The 17,160-nt window shown below is 36.9% G+C and overlaps 1 protein-coding gene across 10 annotated transcripts in view; it reads right to left on the bottom strand.

Annotated features, from left to right (window-relative positions):
- SIPA1L2 (signal induced proliferation associated 1 like 2) overlaps positions 1 to 17,160 on the bottom strand; it is a 253,060-nt gene that overhangs the window by 105,850 nt on the left and 130,050 nt on the right. For all 10 annotated transcript variants that reach the window (XM_074223003.1, XM_074223001.1, XM_074223000.1 and 7 more), the window contains one exon: positions 13,803 to 15,659. In XM_074223003.1, the coding sequence (XP_074079104.1) occupies positions 13,803 to 15,288 (1,486 nt within the window). In that variant the 5' untranslated portion in view covers positions 15,289 to 15,659. The remainder of the gene's footprint in view (positions 1 to 13,802; positions 15,660 to 17,160) is intronic.

Raw genomic sequence — 17,160 nt, 5'->3', positions numbered from 1 at the left:
ATTAATATTAATTATTTTCTAGGAATAAAATTGGATATGGAAACAAAAATCATGTAAATTACTTCAAGAACTAAAAAATGAATTACCTGTTTAGTAAAGGCTTCATCTTATGTATATAATGTAAAAGTTCTTTTAAAAATTGGGTGAGGGACCAAGATGATAGAGCACAGGAAGGAATTCAACTGAATTTTCAATTCCTCTCCAAACAATTTTAAACTATTGCCTTAAACAGAATTCTAGAGTGGCAGAGTGAACAAAAAGTCAGACAGAAGGAATTTTCTAGACTAAGACGACTTCGGAGATCAATAGGAAAGGTCTGTCACACCAGGACAGAAATCAGGCACTGTGGAATGCTAGCCAGGCCAGTATGCCTGGGAAGCAGCAACATCAACACCAGAAGCAGCTTCAGGAGATCTCAGACCACAGAAAGTATGGAAGTCAAGTAACTGTCAGAAAAAAATTAAGGTGGCCCTTTGTTGGCACTGGATTCAGGACTCCATCGCACTGCCCATAGGCAGTGTAGGCTCTGCCTCTGTAGAGGCCAAAGTGGAGAGGAGGGTTCATGGCCACTCACAAAGGGGCAGAGGGCTGGATCTCAGCTCCAAGACAGATAGCAACACGATACCTATGGTCACAGGTCACAGGACCTATGGTCATAGACCCACAGGAGCCTGGGCCATCTGGCTAAAAGGGAATAAAGTCCAAAGTACAGTCCATGAAAGCAAGGAACATCACTCTGTACATCAGGTAACCTTAGAATCATGGAAAACTTACGCCCCCCCCCCCCCATCACAAATTAGCTCTGAAAACAGCAGCACAAAAAACCTGAAGCTTGGGGTAAGAGACCCCTACCTGACTCTCCACCTACACTGGAGAAATCTAATTTTAACTTTAAAGTCAAGAAATGAATTGGGAAAATTGAACAAAGATCAAGACACAAACTCTAAAGAAAAATAAAGAGCTTAAAACAGTAACAATCAGAGCTTCAAAGCAAAAGGTGAATGAATGGGAAATAAGCTCAACATAAATTCCTGGAAGAGCTCAAAAAAGAATTTTAAAAATCAGAGATATAGAGGAGAAAGATTATGAAAAGAGAATAACAGCTTGGTTTAAAAATACACAAAAAACCCAAAGTAAACAATTCCTTAAAAAACAGAATTGATCAAATAAGAGGCACAAAAAGAATTCCTTAAAAGATAAAACTGATGAAATGAAAAAAGAGGTACAAAAATTTATCAAAAAGCTCCTTAAAAAGTAGAATTGGTTAAATGAGAAAAGTGGTACACTAAAATAATTGCTTAAAAATTAGAATTGGGTAAGTAGAAGTTAGTAATTCCACTACCAGACAATCTGAAAGCTGTGATCAAAAAAGGCCTAAACACCATATTTCAAGAGATCATCAAGAAAAAACTGATCTGATATCCTAGAACCAGAGGGTCAAATAGAAATTGAAAGAATTAACTGATCATCTTCTAAAAGAAATCCTAAAATGAAAACTCCCAGGGAATATTATAGCTAAATTCCAGAAGGAGAAAATATTGCCAACAGATAGAAAAACATCTCAAATACCATAGGATCACAAAAGATTTAGTAGCTTACACATTAAAGAAATGGAGGTCTTGGAACATGACATTACAAAAAGCAAAGGAGGTAGGATTACAACTAAAAATAACCTAGCAAAGCTGAGTAAAATCCTTCAAGAGAAGATAATGAATATTTAATGAAATAAAGGACTTAGGCAATTCTAATGTAAAGACCAGAGTTGAACAGAAAATTCAAAGTTCAAATATAAGAATCAAAAGAAGCTTTTAAGCAGGAAAGAGAAATTATAAGGAATTCAATTCAATTCAATTACATTTCTATATAGGGAAGATGATAGTTACAACTCCTTGCTTAGTTGCTTGTCCTTCATTCTCAAAGAGGACTATGGCATCAGGTAGGTGATGCCATGATATGCAAATGAATTGGATTTAAGGGAGGGAGAGCTGTGCAAAGTCACCAGCCTCATTTTCTCATCCAGAGCCCATGTGGGTACACTGGCAAGAAACAAATCAGGATGACTGGAGATAGCCCTGCATGGAGTTACTTATCTTATTTTTTGCCTGTTTTCCTTTAAAACATGGTTAATGAAGAAATATATTTTGCATTACTGTGTGTGTGTGTGTGTGTGTGTGTGTGTGTGTTTGTGTGTGTGTATATATATGCAATATCTATAGCAAACTGCTTGCCTTCTCAATAAAAATGAAGAAGAATGGGGAAGGGAGATAACTAAGAACAGTGAATTAAAAAGATCTAAAAATAATTTACGGATTTTTTTAAATATACATTTTATGAATGTACTAAATGACCACTTGGTATATGACTACATTCAGTCCTAGTGAGAATACCTTTCTTAAACAATCATCTTGAACCTTATCTTCAGTAAAGTTAACAAATATGACATGTGTGAGTATTTGTCATGTTAGTTATGTTAAGAATAATACAGTGGAGAACCAGGAAAGACTATATACAATGACTATAACAATATAAATTAAAAAAGAAAAAGAAAAACAATGAAACAAAACTGATTGTAATGTGATTATACTGACCAAACTTGGCCTTTTATTTCTACTAGTAATGTTTGCCAGAAAGAATAATCCATAATAACTAACATTTACATGGAAATATTAAATTTACAAAGTATTTTGCATATATTATCTTGGTTAATTCAAGAATTCTGAAAGAAAGAATATTATCTGTCTATTTTGTGCCTATTTTACAGAAGGGAAAACTGGAAGTGCCCCAAGTTTAAGAGACTTGTCCATGATCACAAGTTAGTCCAAGTCAGGATTAAAATCCAGGTTTTCTTAGATTTTAATAGGCAATCTTCTTGTTAAAGCAGACTAATGAGTATATTTTAATTTCATGTACGCCTTGAGATTGATTATTATTTTTAGATTATTATGAGCTTAGGCTGTTGGTGGCTCAGTGGATAAGATGAGGGGCCTAGAGTTCCAATCCAGCCTAAGACTTATTAGTTGTGTGATCCAGTGAACAAGTCACTTAATCTCTTCCTCAGTTTCTTCAAATGTAATGTGAGGATAATAAAAGTACCTACAACACATGTTGTTGTAAGGATCAATTATTTATAAAAGCACTTACTTATTTATAAGCACAGACTCTAGCACATAGGCCCCATATAAAGGCATACTCCTTTCCCCCTTAATCAGCATAACAAGAGCAATGGGCAGAGCACCCACCCTGAAAAGGCCTGAGTTCAAATCCAGTCTCAGACACTTACTAGCTGTGTGACCTTGGGCAACTCACTTAACCCTGATTGCCTTGCATCCAGGACCATCTCCAGTCATCCTGATTCATATCTGGCCACTGGACCCAGAAGGCTCTGGAGGAGAAAGTGAGGCTGGTGACATAGTACAACACCCCCTCACTCAAATCCAATTCATATGCTTGTCATGGCATCACCTCCCTGATGTCATGGTCTTCTTTGAGAATGAACGACAAAAATCATCAGGTTTAGTCATTTTCTATTTAAAGGATCTGAAGATGAATTATAAAGTACTTAGATGGCTTATGGTTTCAATAGCTAAGGTTTGAGAAACCAATTAAAAAAAGATTCTGAAAGTCAACTTTGAAAGTGTCTATAAGGGTTCAAAAAATACAGATTATGTGTGAAATCAAAGTACAGTAATTTATTATGCAATGGTAACACAACCTATGCCACTCATTCCTTATTTCCCATTTGCCCACAAGCAATTTATATTACCACAAACTCTCAACTATCTTCATTATTAGAAGTTCCTTGAGCATAGACAATTCAAGATGAGAAACTTGTGGCCATTCCTCTGATTTCCTACTTCCTATACAGCCTTAGCCAATGCCACCCTCACCCAAATACAGCATGGGATAGTAGGACACTGTCCAAAAAATTAAGCTGCCATCATCAGGAATGACTTCAACAAAATGTAGAAAATAAAATTAAATTTAGGAGACATAATCCTACTCCTGGAAGGAAGGAAGGAAGGAAACTATCAGGACACATATGGGTTACTTGTAAGTTGATGGTACAATAACTCATTAAGAACTACTTAATGAGTAGCATCAACTATTTTAAAAAGAGCTAGGTCCCCAAATTATGCAAAATAAATGGCACAAAGTTTAGACAAACATTTTACATCATATGGGTAGCTAGATGGTACAAAATATAGAGTGTGGGACTTGAGATCAGGAAGACCTAAGTTCAAATCCTACCTATAGGTATTTGTTAACTTTATAACCCTACACAAATCATTTAACTGCTCCCAGATTCTCTTTCCTCAATCTTAAAATAAGGATAACAGCACTTACCTCACAGAGTAACAATAAAGGTCAAATGAGATAAAGTGGCAAATTACTTTGAAAATCTTAAAGCAAAATAGACTTGCTAACTAGTGTGCCATCAATAAGCCCCAAATGAATAAGTAAACTAAACATGAAAGGTCATATTAAGACAAAATCAGGAGATCTGAAAGGGCTATCTATCTAAACTATTCCCAAGGAGTGATTTTTTATATAAAGAATAGAGTCAATTGTGAAATAAGACAATTTCAATTACATAAAGTCTAAAGCCTTTGAATAATCAAAATCATTGCAGCTAGAATAAGAGAACTATGGGGGGGTGTAGAGAAATCTTTTATTCAGTTGCTCAGATGAAAGTCGTATTTCTGAAATATTAAGAGAAATGACACATGTACTTGAAACCAAGAGTCATTCACCAATAAGAGATCAAAGCATACAGTATTCATATGAAAAAATTCTCCTAATCCCTAATAAAAAGAAATGCAAATTAAAATGTAGATTTGGGAATTATATGAATAGAAAAAGTTAAACTCAAGACAGAAATTTGATAATGGAAAGAACAGAGAAGAGAGGACGAAATGGAGAGGAGGGCAGGGAAGGAAAGAATAGTGGAAGGGAGAAAAATTCAGAGTCAAAAGATGCCAAGAAGCACTCAGAGAAGAAAATCAAAAAGGAGAAATATCACAGAAACCAAAGAAATATATCACCAAAGAAGGAGGATGGTAAAAACAGTGTCAAAAGCTGCCCAGAAGCCCAGGATAATGAAGACTAAAATCAATGGATTTAGCAGTTAAGCTAACTTTGAATGATTGTGGCAACTGAGGTTTCAAGGCATTGAGAGATAATCAAGAAATGAGGAGGGCAGCTAGTTGACTCAGTGGATAAAGTGTTGGGTCTGGAATCATCAAAGGCTCCTCTTCCTAAGTTCAAATCTGGTCTTAACACTTACTAGCTGAATGACCTATGACTGCTCACTAACCCTGTTTGCTTCAGTTTCTTCATCTGTAAAATGAGCTGGATTAGAAGATGGCAAATCATTCCAGTATCTCTGCCAAGAAAACCCCAAATGGGGTCATGAAGAGTGAGACAACTGAAAAACAACAAAACTGAAAAGAGATGAAGAAATATAAACTGTACAGATGACAATTTTTAGGACCTTCCTAAAATGAAGCTTAACATGCACTTATTGAACTGAAATCTCATGAAGACCAAAATTTACTAATATTCAGGGAAAAAAATGAAGTTTTACCACAAAAATACAATTAATGCTCTTTTTTAAGTTAATAGTTTTACTGCCCTCTGTTAACACTGATGATATAAACTCCTTGTAAAGGCTGTCTCATTATTCATATTGGTATGCTCAAAGCCAGAACACTGCTTGGTATATAGTAGGGACTAATTTAATATCTGTTAACTAAATGAGAGCTTATTTGAAGGGTCAAGCTCCCCCCAAAGTAGGCTGGTTCCCCAAGGGAGACTGGGCAACTCAACTGAGAAGAGGATGAGCTTTTAAAAGGGCAGGAATATGAGGTAATTAGGTATATATTACTGGGGAGCAGGAACTTAGATGAGATAATGAGGGATATGTAGCTGAGGGGTACAGCTCAAAGAATGAAGATGAGGGCTGATAGTTGGGAGACTTTTCAGGTTAGGGTAGAGATCGATTATTTGGTTGTTTGGGGCTTGTCTTGTACCTGGGAGCTGGGAAGGGCAAAGTACTTTACTAAAAGTTCAATGACCTCATCTCCATAGCTTAGACATTGGAATAGGGAAGCAGTAGGAGCCAGCGTTGATGTAAGATCAACTAAGAAGTTAACTATTTGACATGGTCAGTGCAGAGGGAATAGATTCGTTAGAGAACACATTTCTCTATCCAATATTTCCTCCACTACACTACAGCCAAGATTGTTAATTATCTTGTTAGTTAACAAATATTAAATTAGTCCCTACTATGTACCAAGCAGTGTTCTGGCTTTGGGCATACCAATATGAATAATGAGATAGACTTTACAAGGAGTTTATATCATCAGTTATAGAGGGCAGTTAAACTATTAACTTAAAAAAGAACATTACTTATGTTTTTTGTGGCAAAACAATCTATTTTTTCCCTGAATATTAATTAATGGCTCTCATACCCCTCTACCCTTCTTTGCTGCATATACCCCGTTGGAGGCTCCTGCTGCTGCTGCTAAAGCCCCTTAGAGGATCAGCCATTGCCAACTGCCCCAACTTCCTGTTCTCTTTCCTTCCCTTAGCTTCTGCTAATCAGAGAAATTCTTTTTTGTCTCTAAATTTTTCTGGAACTGAGTCTTTCTTTTAAATGAATTCATTCATGTACACTGGAATCTCTGAAACCTTTAGCATGTCACATTTTTCTGGAAACAGTAAGAGAAGTATGAGGGAGAAAAAAAATAAGCAGAAACCAAACAAGGTTAATAACTTACTCATGTAGCATTTGCCAAGCTGTCTTACAACTCAGTGGGGGTAAGCAAGAATTATTATCCTCACTTTACATGTATGCAAAGTGGAACTCAATGTTTAAATGATCTGTCCAAGGTAACACACATCCTAACAAGTCAGATGGGAGATTCAAGTTCCTCCTGAATACAAAGTCCAAAACACTAGCCATGTAAAAATTAAGAAATTTAGTACAGAATGAATGTTTGTTTAGATACTATTTCTAAAGGAAAGAGAGTGTGATAAATATTATCTAGATTCAAGGATAAATTCAGGTTTTTCCCTTTACCTTTCTAGGTATCCTGGAACTTTATTTTTGAGGTGTTGAGTGTGCAAAGATACTACTAATACTATCACATCAACATTATCATTATAGTGCCAAGAAATAACCTCATTTTACCATTGAAGACCAAGGCAATCTGCTTTCCTGAGAAGATTAAGACAAAGGACCAAAATGTTTAAAATCTAAAGTAATTTCCTCAAATAGAAGGCTTTTGGTTAAGGTTACAGGATCACCTTTCTCCTCTTATTACATGTGAAAAGGGCCTAAAGCATGCATACACACAAGACCAGAACAATCTGTCTCCAACATTTTTTTCTCTATTTTCTGCCACATGGAACTAATACAGGGATGATTTACACTATCTAGATTCTCAGCTACAGCTGGGTAGTTCCTCTCTGGTCAAAAGCTCTTTTGGAATGCAATAGAAGCTGTATGTGAGAGGTATGTTAGTTGTGTAAAAAGGGTAATAATCAAGTCAGTTATATCTACCAAGGAAGGAATTTAGGTGTTAGAATAGTACTGTTGTAAGTTGGTGCTCTGACCACTCATGTAAATTTAATAGTATCTAACTCCATATTAATTTTCTTCAATCACTGCATAAAAATCCCAAAGAAAAATAACCTATAAAATATCACTGGGCATGAAATTAAAAGCAAATGCAACCAAGCATCCTTCCTCATTAAGGTACATCTGATATGTAAAAGTATACTCTAGTCTACAACTGTCACATTATCTAAGCCTAAGTGAATGAGTATAGAATTCTGTGGCACACTTTTCTCTAGATAACTCTCCCAAGGGACTTCCCTGACATATGATGTTCTCTGTTTCTGCTTTTCCCCATCTTTTAACCATTAAAAACAAGAATTTCCCTTTCAGTTCTAGACCACCAGTGTGGACATGCATTTTCATTTAGAAAATAAGTCTTACTTATAAACCACTCCTAGACCTCTGCTTTTCAAAGGATGGATTACTAATGTCACTGACTTGCCTTTTTTCTGCAAATGTAATAACTATCAGGATGTTAAAATCGTCCAGGGATATGATAAGGTAAAAGTAGCCAGAAACAAGAAAAAATGAACTTTAGATTTCTTTTCTTTTGGTGGGGAAGAGAGGAGGGAAGAAGGGGAGAATAGACAATGGTATAATATTCTCCATGCTTGTCTTCAGTAATACTACCCCGTCTCAATTTAGTGACTACTTAAAAGTCAAAGGTTGGCAAGAACTTTCCTTGTGACACTATGAGGAAGTAATACAAATATTATCCCCAATTCACAGAAAAGGAAACAGTTCCAAAAGGATAAACAAATTTCCAATGATCAAACAGATTAGCAATAAATAATAGAACTGTGAATGAATCAGGATATGATCTGAGGCTTAGAAAAATCAAGGATAATGACTAATTAACCAGTGGCTCCAAAAAATGAAAAAATGTTTAGGGAGAATGCAAAGACTACTAACTAAATTAAACAAGCACTGGATGTCATGCCACATTTGAGGCTTTAGGTTTCCTCATCAAGAGGATACAAACAAGTATCTATTTCCTATGAATTATTACACCTGTCATCTGATAATGTCTATACTGTTGCATAGTGATCCTCTACATAATATCCAAGGTCAGAGGACAAGAAACCTGCTTCCCTGAAACAAAAATTAAGGAAAATGTGAATAGATTTGTTCAAGAGCAAATAATACATTACTCTATATTATAGTTTAATAATTCAAACATATATGTTCAATAATTAAATTCAAATCAATAAGACATCTGCTGAACATTTGTCAGGGTACTAGATACTAAGGAGATAGACAATGATGTATAAGACATATTTTCTGCCCTTAAAGAGAAAGAAGACATCTTGTTAAAATAAGTAAGTATTTAATATACAGTCAGAATTTATAGAAGGGATGGATCTCTTATAGTTATGGGGGAAAGGAAGACATTAGTGGATGAGGCAGAATTTGGTCTAAGTCTTGAAGGACAGATGGAATTTTAAAAGACAGAGATTACAGTGGGGGAGATGGAAACATGAGTATTATAGCCAAACAGTCAATCAAGTGTGGGAGGTCTCTTGGAAATGGCCACTAGACCAGCTTAAATGTGACACTAGTAGAGAAGAGTTATGGTGTGCATTAGAGAATCTCAATGCCAAAGTGAGTTTGAACTTCATTGGTAGCTATGAGAGGGCTAGTGATAGTTTTAGAACAGAGAAAATATACAATAAGATTTATATATTATGAACTGTAAGCTGTACTGATCCACTCTGGTTATTGCAAAAATCTCAACAATAGATAGTGTGCATGCCCACTGATTGCTCAACAAACTGCAGAGCAGGAATGTAATGAAATATTACTTGATTCAAACCAAAAATGATTATTAAGAATTCAGAGGAGCATAGGAAGATTTATATTAACTGCTAGAAAAGTAACAGGTAAACAGAGCAGGACAATATTTTCAATATCTACAATATTATAAATGAAAAGAAGAATAAGCACAACAAAAAATTGAAGACAGTAAAATTAATAATGAAAAATCTGCCTAGTGCAGATATGAGAAAACAAATCTCTCTCCTTTCCTTATGGATATTAGATTGTTGGTATATGGGATACTATATGTACTATTAGACATGGGCAAGAAGATGGGTACTTCTGCTGAAATGCTTTTTAAAAAACAACAACTTTGTTACCAGAAAGAATTGGCTGAGTAGAAAATGGGAGAGGGATAGATTCAGAAATTAGTTTTGTAAAAAACACAAAATATAAATTAAATTAAATCGATGAAATAAATGCAGAGGGAGGATCTGAATTTCAAGCCAATGGCAATTGAGAAGGGAATGATGAGTCTACAAGCTAGAAAGGACTTAGCATGAGCCTGGAGTTTCATTTCACAAGTGAGGAAAAAAACAAACAACAAACAACTAGACAGAGGCTTAAGAGTCATATATGTGATTTTGAAACACAGATTAATCTGTCAAATTATTCCTCTTTCATCATTCCTAGTACCAGCTGTGATTATATCTGTTGTAAGATGATATTTCAACAAAAATAGCCTTCTGATATTTAACTGCCTAATAGACCACAACTTGTTGCTTTTTTCCCCAAGTCTGCCTGTTTCAACATTTTCTAGTGATTAAAAATTCTTTCATTCACCTGAAAATGAAGTCTAAGTCTTCACTAAGTGATCCATCCTGAAGAGTGCCACAGCTAGACTTACTAGTCCATCATCCGGTCTATTCCTCACCTGGGGGCTGCTAACACAAAGGTACTAATCAAAGCATTCCAAACTCTGCCAGACTGTGCCTAGCTGCATTTTTTAAGAAAACAGTGCCATAACTTATAAGTGTTGATAATAAAAGGGGTGAATGAATCTCCCTTTCCCTTGCCTACTTGCCTTCATCTTACCACTTACTGCCCCATTCAAGAATCTGGGCTCCCCCCCCCCCCCGCCCTTCCCTGCTTCCAGGGAAATCAGCAAGAGCTGCAACTCAGGCTGTTGGAACCAATTTTATTTTCACTCCCTCATTGGGTCACTGGGAAGAGCTACATATAGAAGAAACAGGGGCAGAGATCCATCAGCTCCACTGGAAGAGGAAATAGAGAGGAATGAGCAATAGCTTGCAGCCTGCTATCCGCCCCCCTCCCATTCTTTTCTTCTCTTCCTTAGACCAGCTGGTACAGAGTGGTAACCTCCAAACTTCAAAGAAAAAGAATGATCCCAGAGAGGATGCCATGGAGCTATAAAATAGCACCATGAAACAACTTAGGCTCTCACAAAGGGTCAAAAAGAGTCTATTATGAAGAGAAGTGTGGGGCAAGGAAAGGGAGGAAGTGGGGAGAAGAGCAGAAAAGGGGAGGTAAGAAAGGAGAGAGGGGAAAAGGAAAGGGAGACAAGGAAGAAGGGGGAAAATAAAGAAGAGGGAGAAAGAAAAGAGAAGAAAGGGAAAAGGAGAGGAAGGAGAAAAGGAAATAATAGAAGAGGAAAAGAAGAGAGCAGAAAGAAATGTAGAAAAAGAAAGAGGTAAAGACAAAAAGGAGCAGTTGAGAGTTTACAAAGGGCAAACACTTTGAATAAATGATAGTCTATTGAGTCCTAATCAAGGAAGAATTCGTTTAGACCTGATATAACTCTAGGAGGGATAAAAATTCCTAATGAGAAACCAATTTCTTCCTCCAACTGCTTAGGTAAATGCTACTATGTAACTCGATATTGAACCTCAGTAGCAAAGGAAGGAATTAGGAAAAGAGAAGGTCCCAGAGCTCTTCAGATATAAAAATTACAATCTCATTCTCATTCCTAAATCACCTATGGAAGTGGTCAGGAATGAATTAAAAATGTGGACAGCATAAGGGAAGACTCAAACTGTGAAAATCAAGGACCCAAGAGTCAGAAAAGCCCTTTAAACATGGTCGACCCTAAGAAGAGGATGAAGCACAATTTTAACTGAATAATCTAATATCCATCATGACTTCCACTACTAATCATCTATATGTGCTTTTGAAGTTTATATAGTGACTTGATACATTTGACCCTCACAATGACCTCATGAAGTAGGTGTAACAGGTATTATTATCCCCCTTTAACCTACAGAGGTTGCCCATGAGATAGGAGATATCAAGAGGTAGGGTTAAAAACCTAAGAATTCTAGGTCTCAATCCATTATTCTCTCAATGACACCAGAGTCTTGCTTTATCAATTTGCCTGCCACAGATCTGGTTCTTTAAAAAAGAACAGCCCCAAGATATTTCACATAAGAGTCAAGAAAAAGCTTTTTCAGTGGAGTGGAATGGGGAGGGGAATGAGTGAGTCTTCATTTTCACCAGAAATGGCTCAGAGAAGAAATAACACACTTAATATGTTATAGAAATCTATCTTACCCGAGGAAAAAATGAGAAGAAAGGGATGGGATAAAGGGGAATTAGGGGAGTGAAGGGGAGAATATGTGATAGAAGAGAGGGAAGATCATGGGAGAGGGTACTCAGATGCAGCACACTTTTGGACAGGGACAGGGTGAAAGGAGAGAGAGGATAGAATAAATGAGATTGGGAAGGAATAGAGTAGAGGGAAATACAACTAGTAATAGCACTGTGGGAAAATACTGAAACAAATTCTTTGGTGGACTTATGATAAAGCAAAAAAAATCATCCCAGTGATGGAGCCATTGGAATCTGAACACAGACTGAAGTAGATATTTTTCTCTCTCTCACTATTTTTGAAGTTTCTCATGTATTTTTGAAGGAGGGGGGTTTATCTCAACTCTCACAACAAGATTACTGTAATAACATAAAATAAATAAACCAAACCAAAAAGACAAAAACAGAACATCCCCATGTACTGGGCTCTGAGACTTTGTCTCATCTAGCAACAAAGCAAAGTGACTTTGATAGAGGTAATGTGATTTTGGTTCACATGAGAGGACCAATATTTTGACCTACCTAATCCAAATTAACCAAGAACATATTTTTCCAAAGAGTAATTCTATTCCCAAATGAGACAAAATAATACATGTGTTACCTATTTAGATTAAAAAACCATCCATCCACTGGTGGTACAGACCCTGATGAGGTCAACTCTAGACCCTAAGTTTAAGAGCCTTGGGAGTATCATCCTTAGCTACTTAGAAGTTAGCTAACACCCTCAGGCATCATCTTGGAAAAAAACCCTTTTGGAAATGCAGCCTAGCAACTAGTCTGCAGGTACTACAGCCATATCAACTGAAGATCCATAAAAGAAAATCCCTGTCTTCAAAGTCTGTGGTACTATGAAATAATTCAACAAAATCAGAAACTGAAATAACCTTATCTGTAAAAATAACATTAAAAAGGAAGCCTTAGCAACTGCTTTGTCACTTCACCTAAAGACCAAGTGACATTTCCATCTGGTTTATAGCTGAAACCCTCCCACTTTTGTTTTCTCCAACATCAGAATGTGAGTTCTCTGAGACCTTGCTAACTCCTGCTTTTCTATCTATTTAAGAGCTCACTAACTCAGCACAGTGCTTTGCACCTGGCAAAAATACTTAGTAAGTGCTTCATTCATTCATTTATTTATTCATACATTGATGAATGGTAGTCAACTTTCATTTCCTCTACCAGACTAGGCAGAACTGCTTTTCTGCTTTGGTGGGAAAAAAATGAGAGCATAACATAATAAGAAAGTAATCAGAGTGTAATGATAATCAAGAAAATCCTTTTAAGGAGAACTAACTTTGGAGTCATATCCTAACCTTAATGATGGACGGCAGAAAAGTGTCCATGGAATCAGGACAACCTAGATTCAAATGCCACCTTGCATATTTGCTAGCAGTGTCCACAAATAAGTCTCTTAAACCTCTCCAAGTTTCCACTGTTTCAGCTATAAAATAGTAACATCCATTACATCTGTACACAGAATTGTTTTAAGGCCCAAAGGAGCTGCTAATATAAGCTGCTTTATAGACCTGAAAGTACTATGTCAGTTGTGGCTATTGTTGCTAGAAAGAGGAAATTTCCATGTAACTAATTCCAGAATAAACAAAAGGCAAGAGATGGAATTTTCATGTAGGGATGCCCAAAGAGGATCTGGAAGAGTCATGTTAATGGATAGCTCTAAATAGTTATCATTCTAGCACCATCTTGCTATTAAATATATAACAAAGATTAGATATATAAATAAAACAAAACGCAACTTTTATTTTCACCTTAAAGTATGATCATTGAAAGAACCATTCAACCATACAAGAAATTCGAGTCTTACCTTTCCCAAAGAAAAATTTACGGTAATAGTAGGCTCCAAGATCAATGTGTTCTATGATGTAACGTTTCACTTTCTCCCTGTGAATTGGCTGGTTTTCTCTTGGCACTTCCAAAACCGAAACACCTGCATTTGTGCAGTGGGAGCTGAGAGAAGACTCAAAGGAACAGTTTTCGCCCATAGTGGAAGAAGCTGAGTTTGCCCTAGAAAGTGCAATCCTTCGGTCTCCCTCCCCACCTGTCTCATTCCTGAAATAGGGACAACTCAGCACAAGGTCATTGCTTTTCCCATCGCCCTCATCAGCATCAAGGTTCTCCTTGGAGTTGAGATCTTCCTTGCTTCCCAAAGGAGATTCACAGTTTCCTGCCTGGCCTGTTGTCATCTGAGTCTGTGATGCTGCTGAAGCGCCAGTGGTTATATTTTTTCTTTTTCCCACATTAGCCCTGGTAGCCATGGCTTCATTGATATTAAACAAAATGCTCTGAACGTCATAATGAGCAAAACACTTCTGACAATTCCACGGGCGAATGCTCCTCTCAAGTCGACTGTCCTCCAGATCGGATGTGAATTTGAAAGTTTCATGCTCACTTTTGACAGTTCTCAGTTTCCGAAAAAGGGACGTTTCCACTGATTCTGATTTTAATCTCCGCTTAAAATTCTTTTCTCTGTCTCTTCCCATCAGCAGGGCATTGTCCATATAGTCTAACCCTGAGATTCGCACAAATTCTCCTCTAGAAATCTGTGCTGCGGCATGAAGACTGGGAGAGATCGTAGGATCACAGTGGAAGAACTCTGGAAACCCAAATGGGGTGAGATTTTTGTGTTCATAATTGTCTACTCTGTACCCTCTGAGCATTGCAAAAAAGTTTTCCCCTGACAAACCTTGCCTATCAATTGAAGAAGTGCTTCCATATTCCCTGTGGAGGGCTGCCCCAGTATTTGGATTAACAGCATTCTGGTCTAAGACATCTTCAGCATCAATATCACTGATGGTGACATCACTATTACTTCTCTGCCTTATGGGATGAAGTCCTCCTCGTTGTGGAGAATGCATAAAGATATCTCCTATTGTGTACTTGGTCTCTGCAAATTCCATATCAAGCTGTTCCTCTTGCTGTCCATCACCTTGGTCATTTTGTCCATTCTGCATGACTGCTGCTGCCACAGCAGTTTCATAACTGGCTTGTGATCGGCTCTCCCATAATGCCTTACAACTTAACTCCTTTGAGCAGTCCTTCTTGGGAGGCCATTCAGAGACCCTTGCTCTAACACCCATTTTGGGCATAGCTGGTGTGCCATTAGCTGGACCCCCACTTTCACTGACATTTGAAACATTCAAAGACGTAGGAGGCCCCATGTTGCCATTCAAGGCCTTAAATTTTCGAGCAAAATAATCATCTGACTGCATGGTGCGTGGAGAATCCTTAAACTTTGAAGAGGCTCTGGTGAACTGGTGCGTCTCTTCCTGGGACTGTCGTGGATCACTCATGACCACTCACAGGCAAGCAGTGAGACAAGTCTAACTAGGAAGCCTGGTGCCGTTGGAATCACATTTTTATTTACGGCATAAATAACCAGGAAGAGGTTGCTACCACATTAAATGCAGAGAAGAGAACTTCTTGTCTAGTTGTCTTTGTCAGCTGGTAGTTTTGTTTTTCTTTATTGTCTACGTTATTTATCTGTGTGTGTGCGTGTACATGTGTGTGTGTGTGTGTGTTATTTCAAGACAAAAGAATCATCAGACTATCAATTCTTCAAAGCAAAAAAGAACCCATCAATGTCACTTGTGATGATTTTGAAAAATTTCCTTCTTGTTCACCAGTGTTTGGTTTGACATCTGAGTAAACATACTTCTTTTATCTACAATGAAAAGGAGAAAAATTATCATTAGGAATGTACATATTTCAGGTTGTGCAAATCCTGCAAAAAAAATGTTTTGATAAAATAGAGTCAAAAATAAACACCAAAAATTTGAGGTAGCTATCACCTCATAAAATCAAAATATAAAGTGTTAGTCTTGCAAACCTCCCTAGACATTTCAGCCATGAACTTTATATGAATATTTTCAGGCCTATGATTCAGTTTCTCCCTCCAAAGTGGGCACAGTTTCCAACAGAACTACAGAGTTGGAAGAGATCTCAGAAGTGACCTAGTCCAGTCTCTCAGTACCGCTACCTTTCTGTCACTACAGTATTTTATGAACTCATGAATTTGCATGTGTGAATAACTTTGTACCTTCTAGAGGAAGGATAGAATGTTGGAGTAACGAATCCAAACTAGCAAATTTCCATATTTTCTGGGGCAGTACTTCAGTTTCTATGACTGAAATGTTAGCTCAAAAGATTAATGCAAAAGTTGTCTGGTTTTTAAATCTAATTCATTTGTATAGGAAATTCCAGATATTACTGAATTCCAATCATTTCCAATTTTAAGGAGAAAAAAGACACAATAACCTCAGATAACAATTTAACAATTAAAAATCTGCATAGTATTGTATGAACTTTCTCATCTGACTCCTCTAATACTACAAGTCACATTTTGCAGATGAGGAAATAGAAGAGGAGAGAATAATTTACTAGTGGATGGTTAAAAACTAGGAAGGGTCAGTGGCAGAATTCAAATTTAAGTATTAGTCCTAAATCCAGATCTATGTTCTTTCTATTACAACATATTATTGTTGCTCAGGCATTTCAGTTATGCTTGACTCTTTGTGACTCCATTTGGAGTTTTCATGGCAGTGACACTATAATGGTTTATTATTTCCTTCTCCAATTCATTTTATAGATAATTATTGAGGCAAACAGGATTTTAAGTGACTTGCCCAGGGTCACATGGCTAGCAAGTGTCAGAAGTCAAGTTTGAGCTCAGAAAGATGAGTTTACCTGACTTTAGGTCTGGCATCCTATCCATTCTTCCACTTAGCACATAGACTATACCACCACCCCCCCACCAAAAAAAGAAAAGGAAAGCCTCAATGGAATTAGTAGGTGAAAGAATAGTTTGATGATAAACCAAAAGCACAGATTCATATTTGAGATCAAAGTATAGCTACTCTTATGTTATGCTCATCTCAAGTCTGGTATAGAGAGAAGAACTGCATATTCATTGGGAATTTGGGATTAAATAATCTCTATATCTATGATTCACATAATTATTTCAGAGTGGAAAGAGGCTCCTTGTAATCCAAACAATTTAAGAAGAATCCCCTCCATAATACTCAAGTGGGCATCAAACCTTTCTTTGGAAAATCTCTAGTGAGGGGGCGATCTATTTCTTCCCAAGGCAGCCCATTTCACTTTGGGGGTGAACAGGACTGTTTTTCCTTATATCAAACCTAATTTATCTGAAACTTACTTTCTTC

The sequence above is a fragment of the Macrotis lagotis genome, chromosome 2 (genome assembly GCF_037893015.1).
Source record: "Macrotis lagotis isolate mMagLag1 chromosome 2, bilby.v1.9.chrom.fasta, whole genome shotgun sequence".
Taxonomy (NCBI): Eukaryota; Metazoa; Chordata; class Mammalia; order Peramelemorphia; family Peramelidae; genus Macrotis; species Macrotis lagotis.
This window is presented reverse-complemented; position numbering and strand designations above follow the sequence as displayed.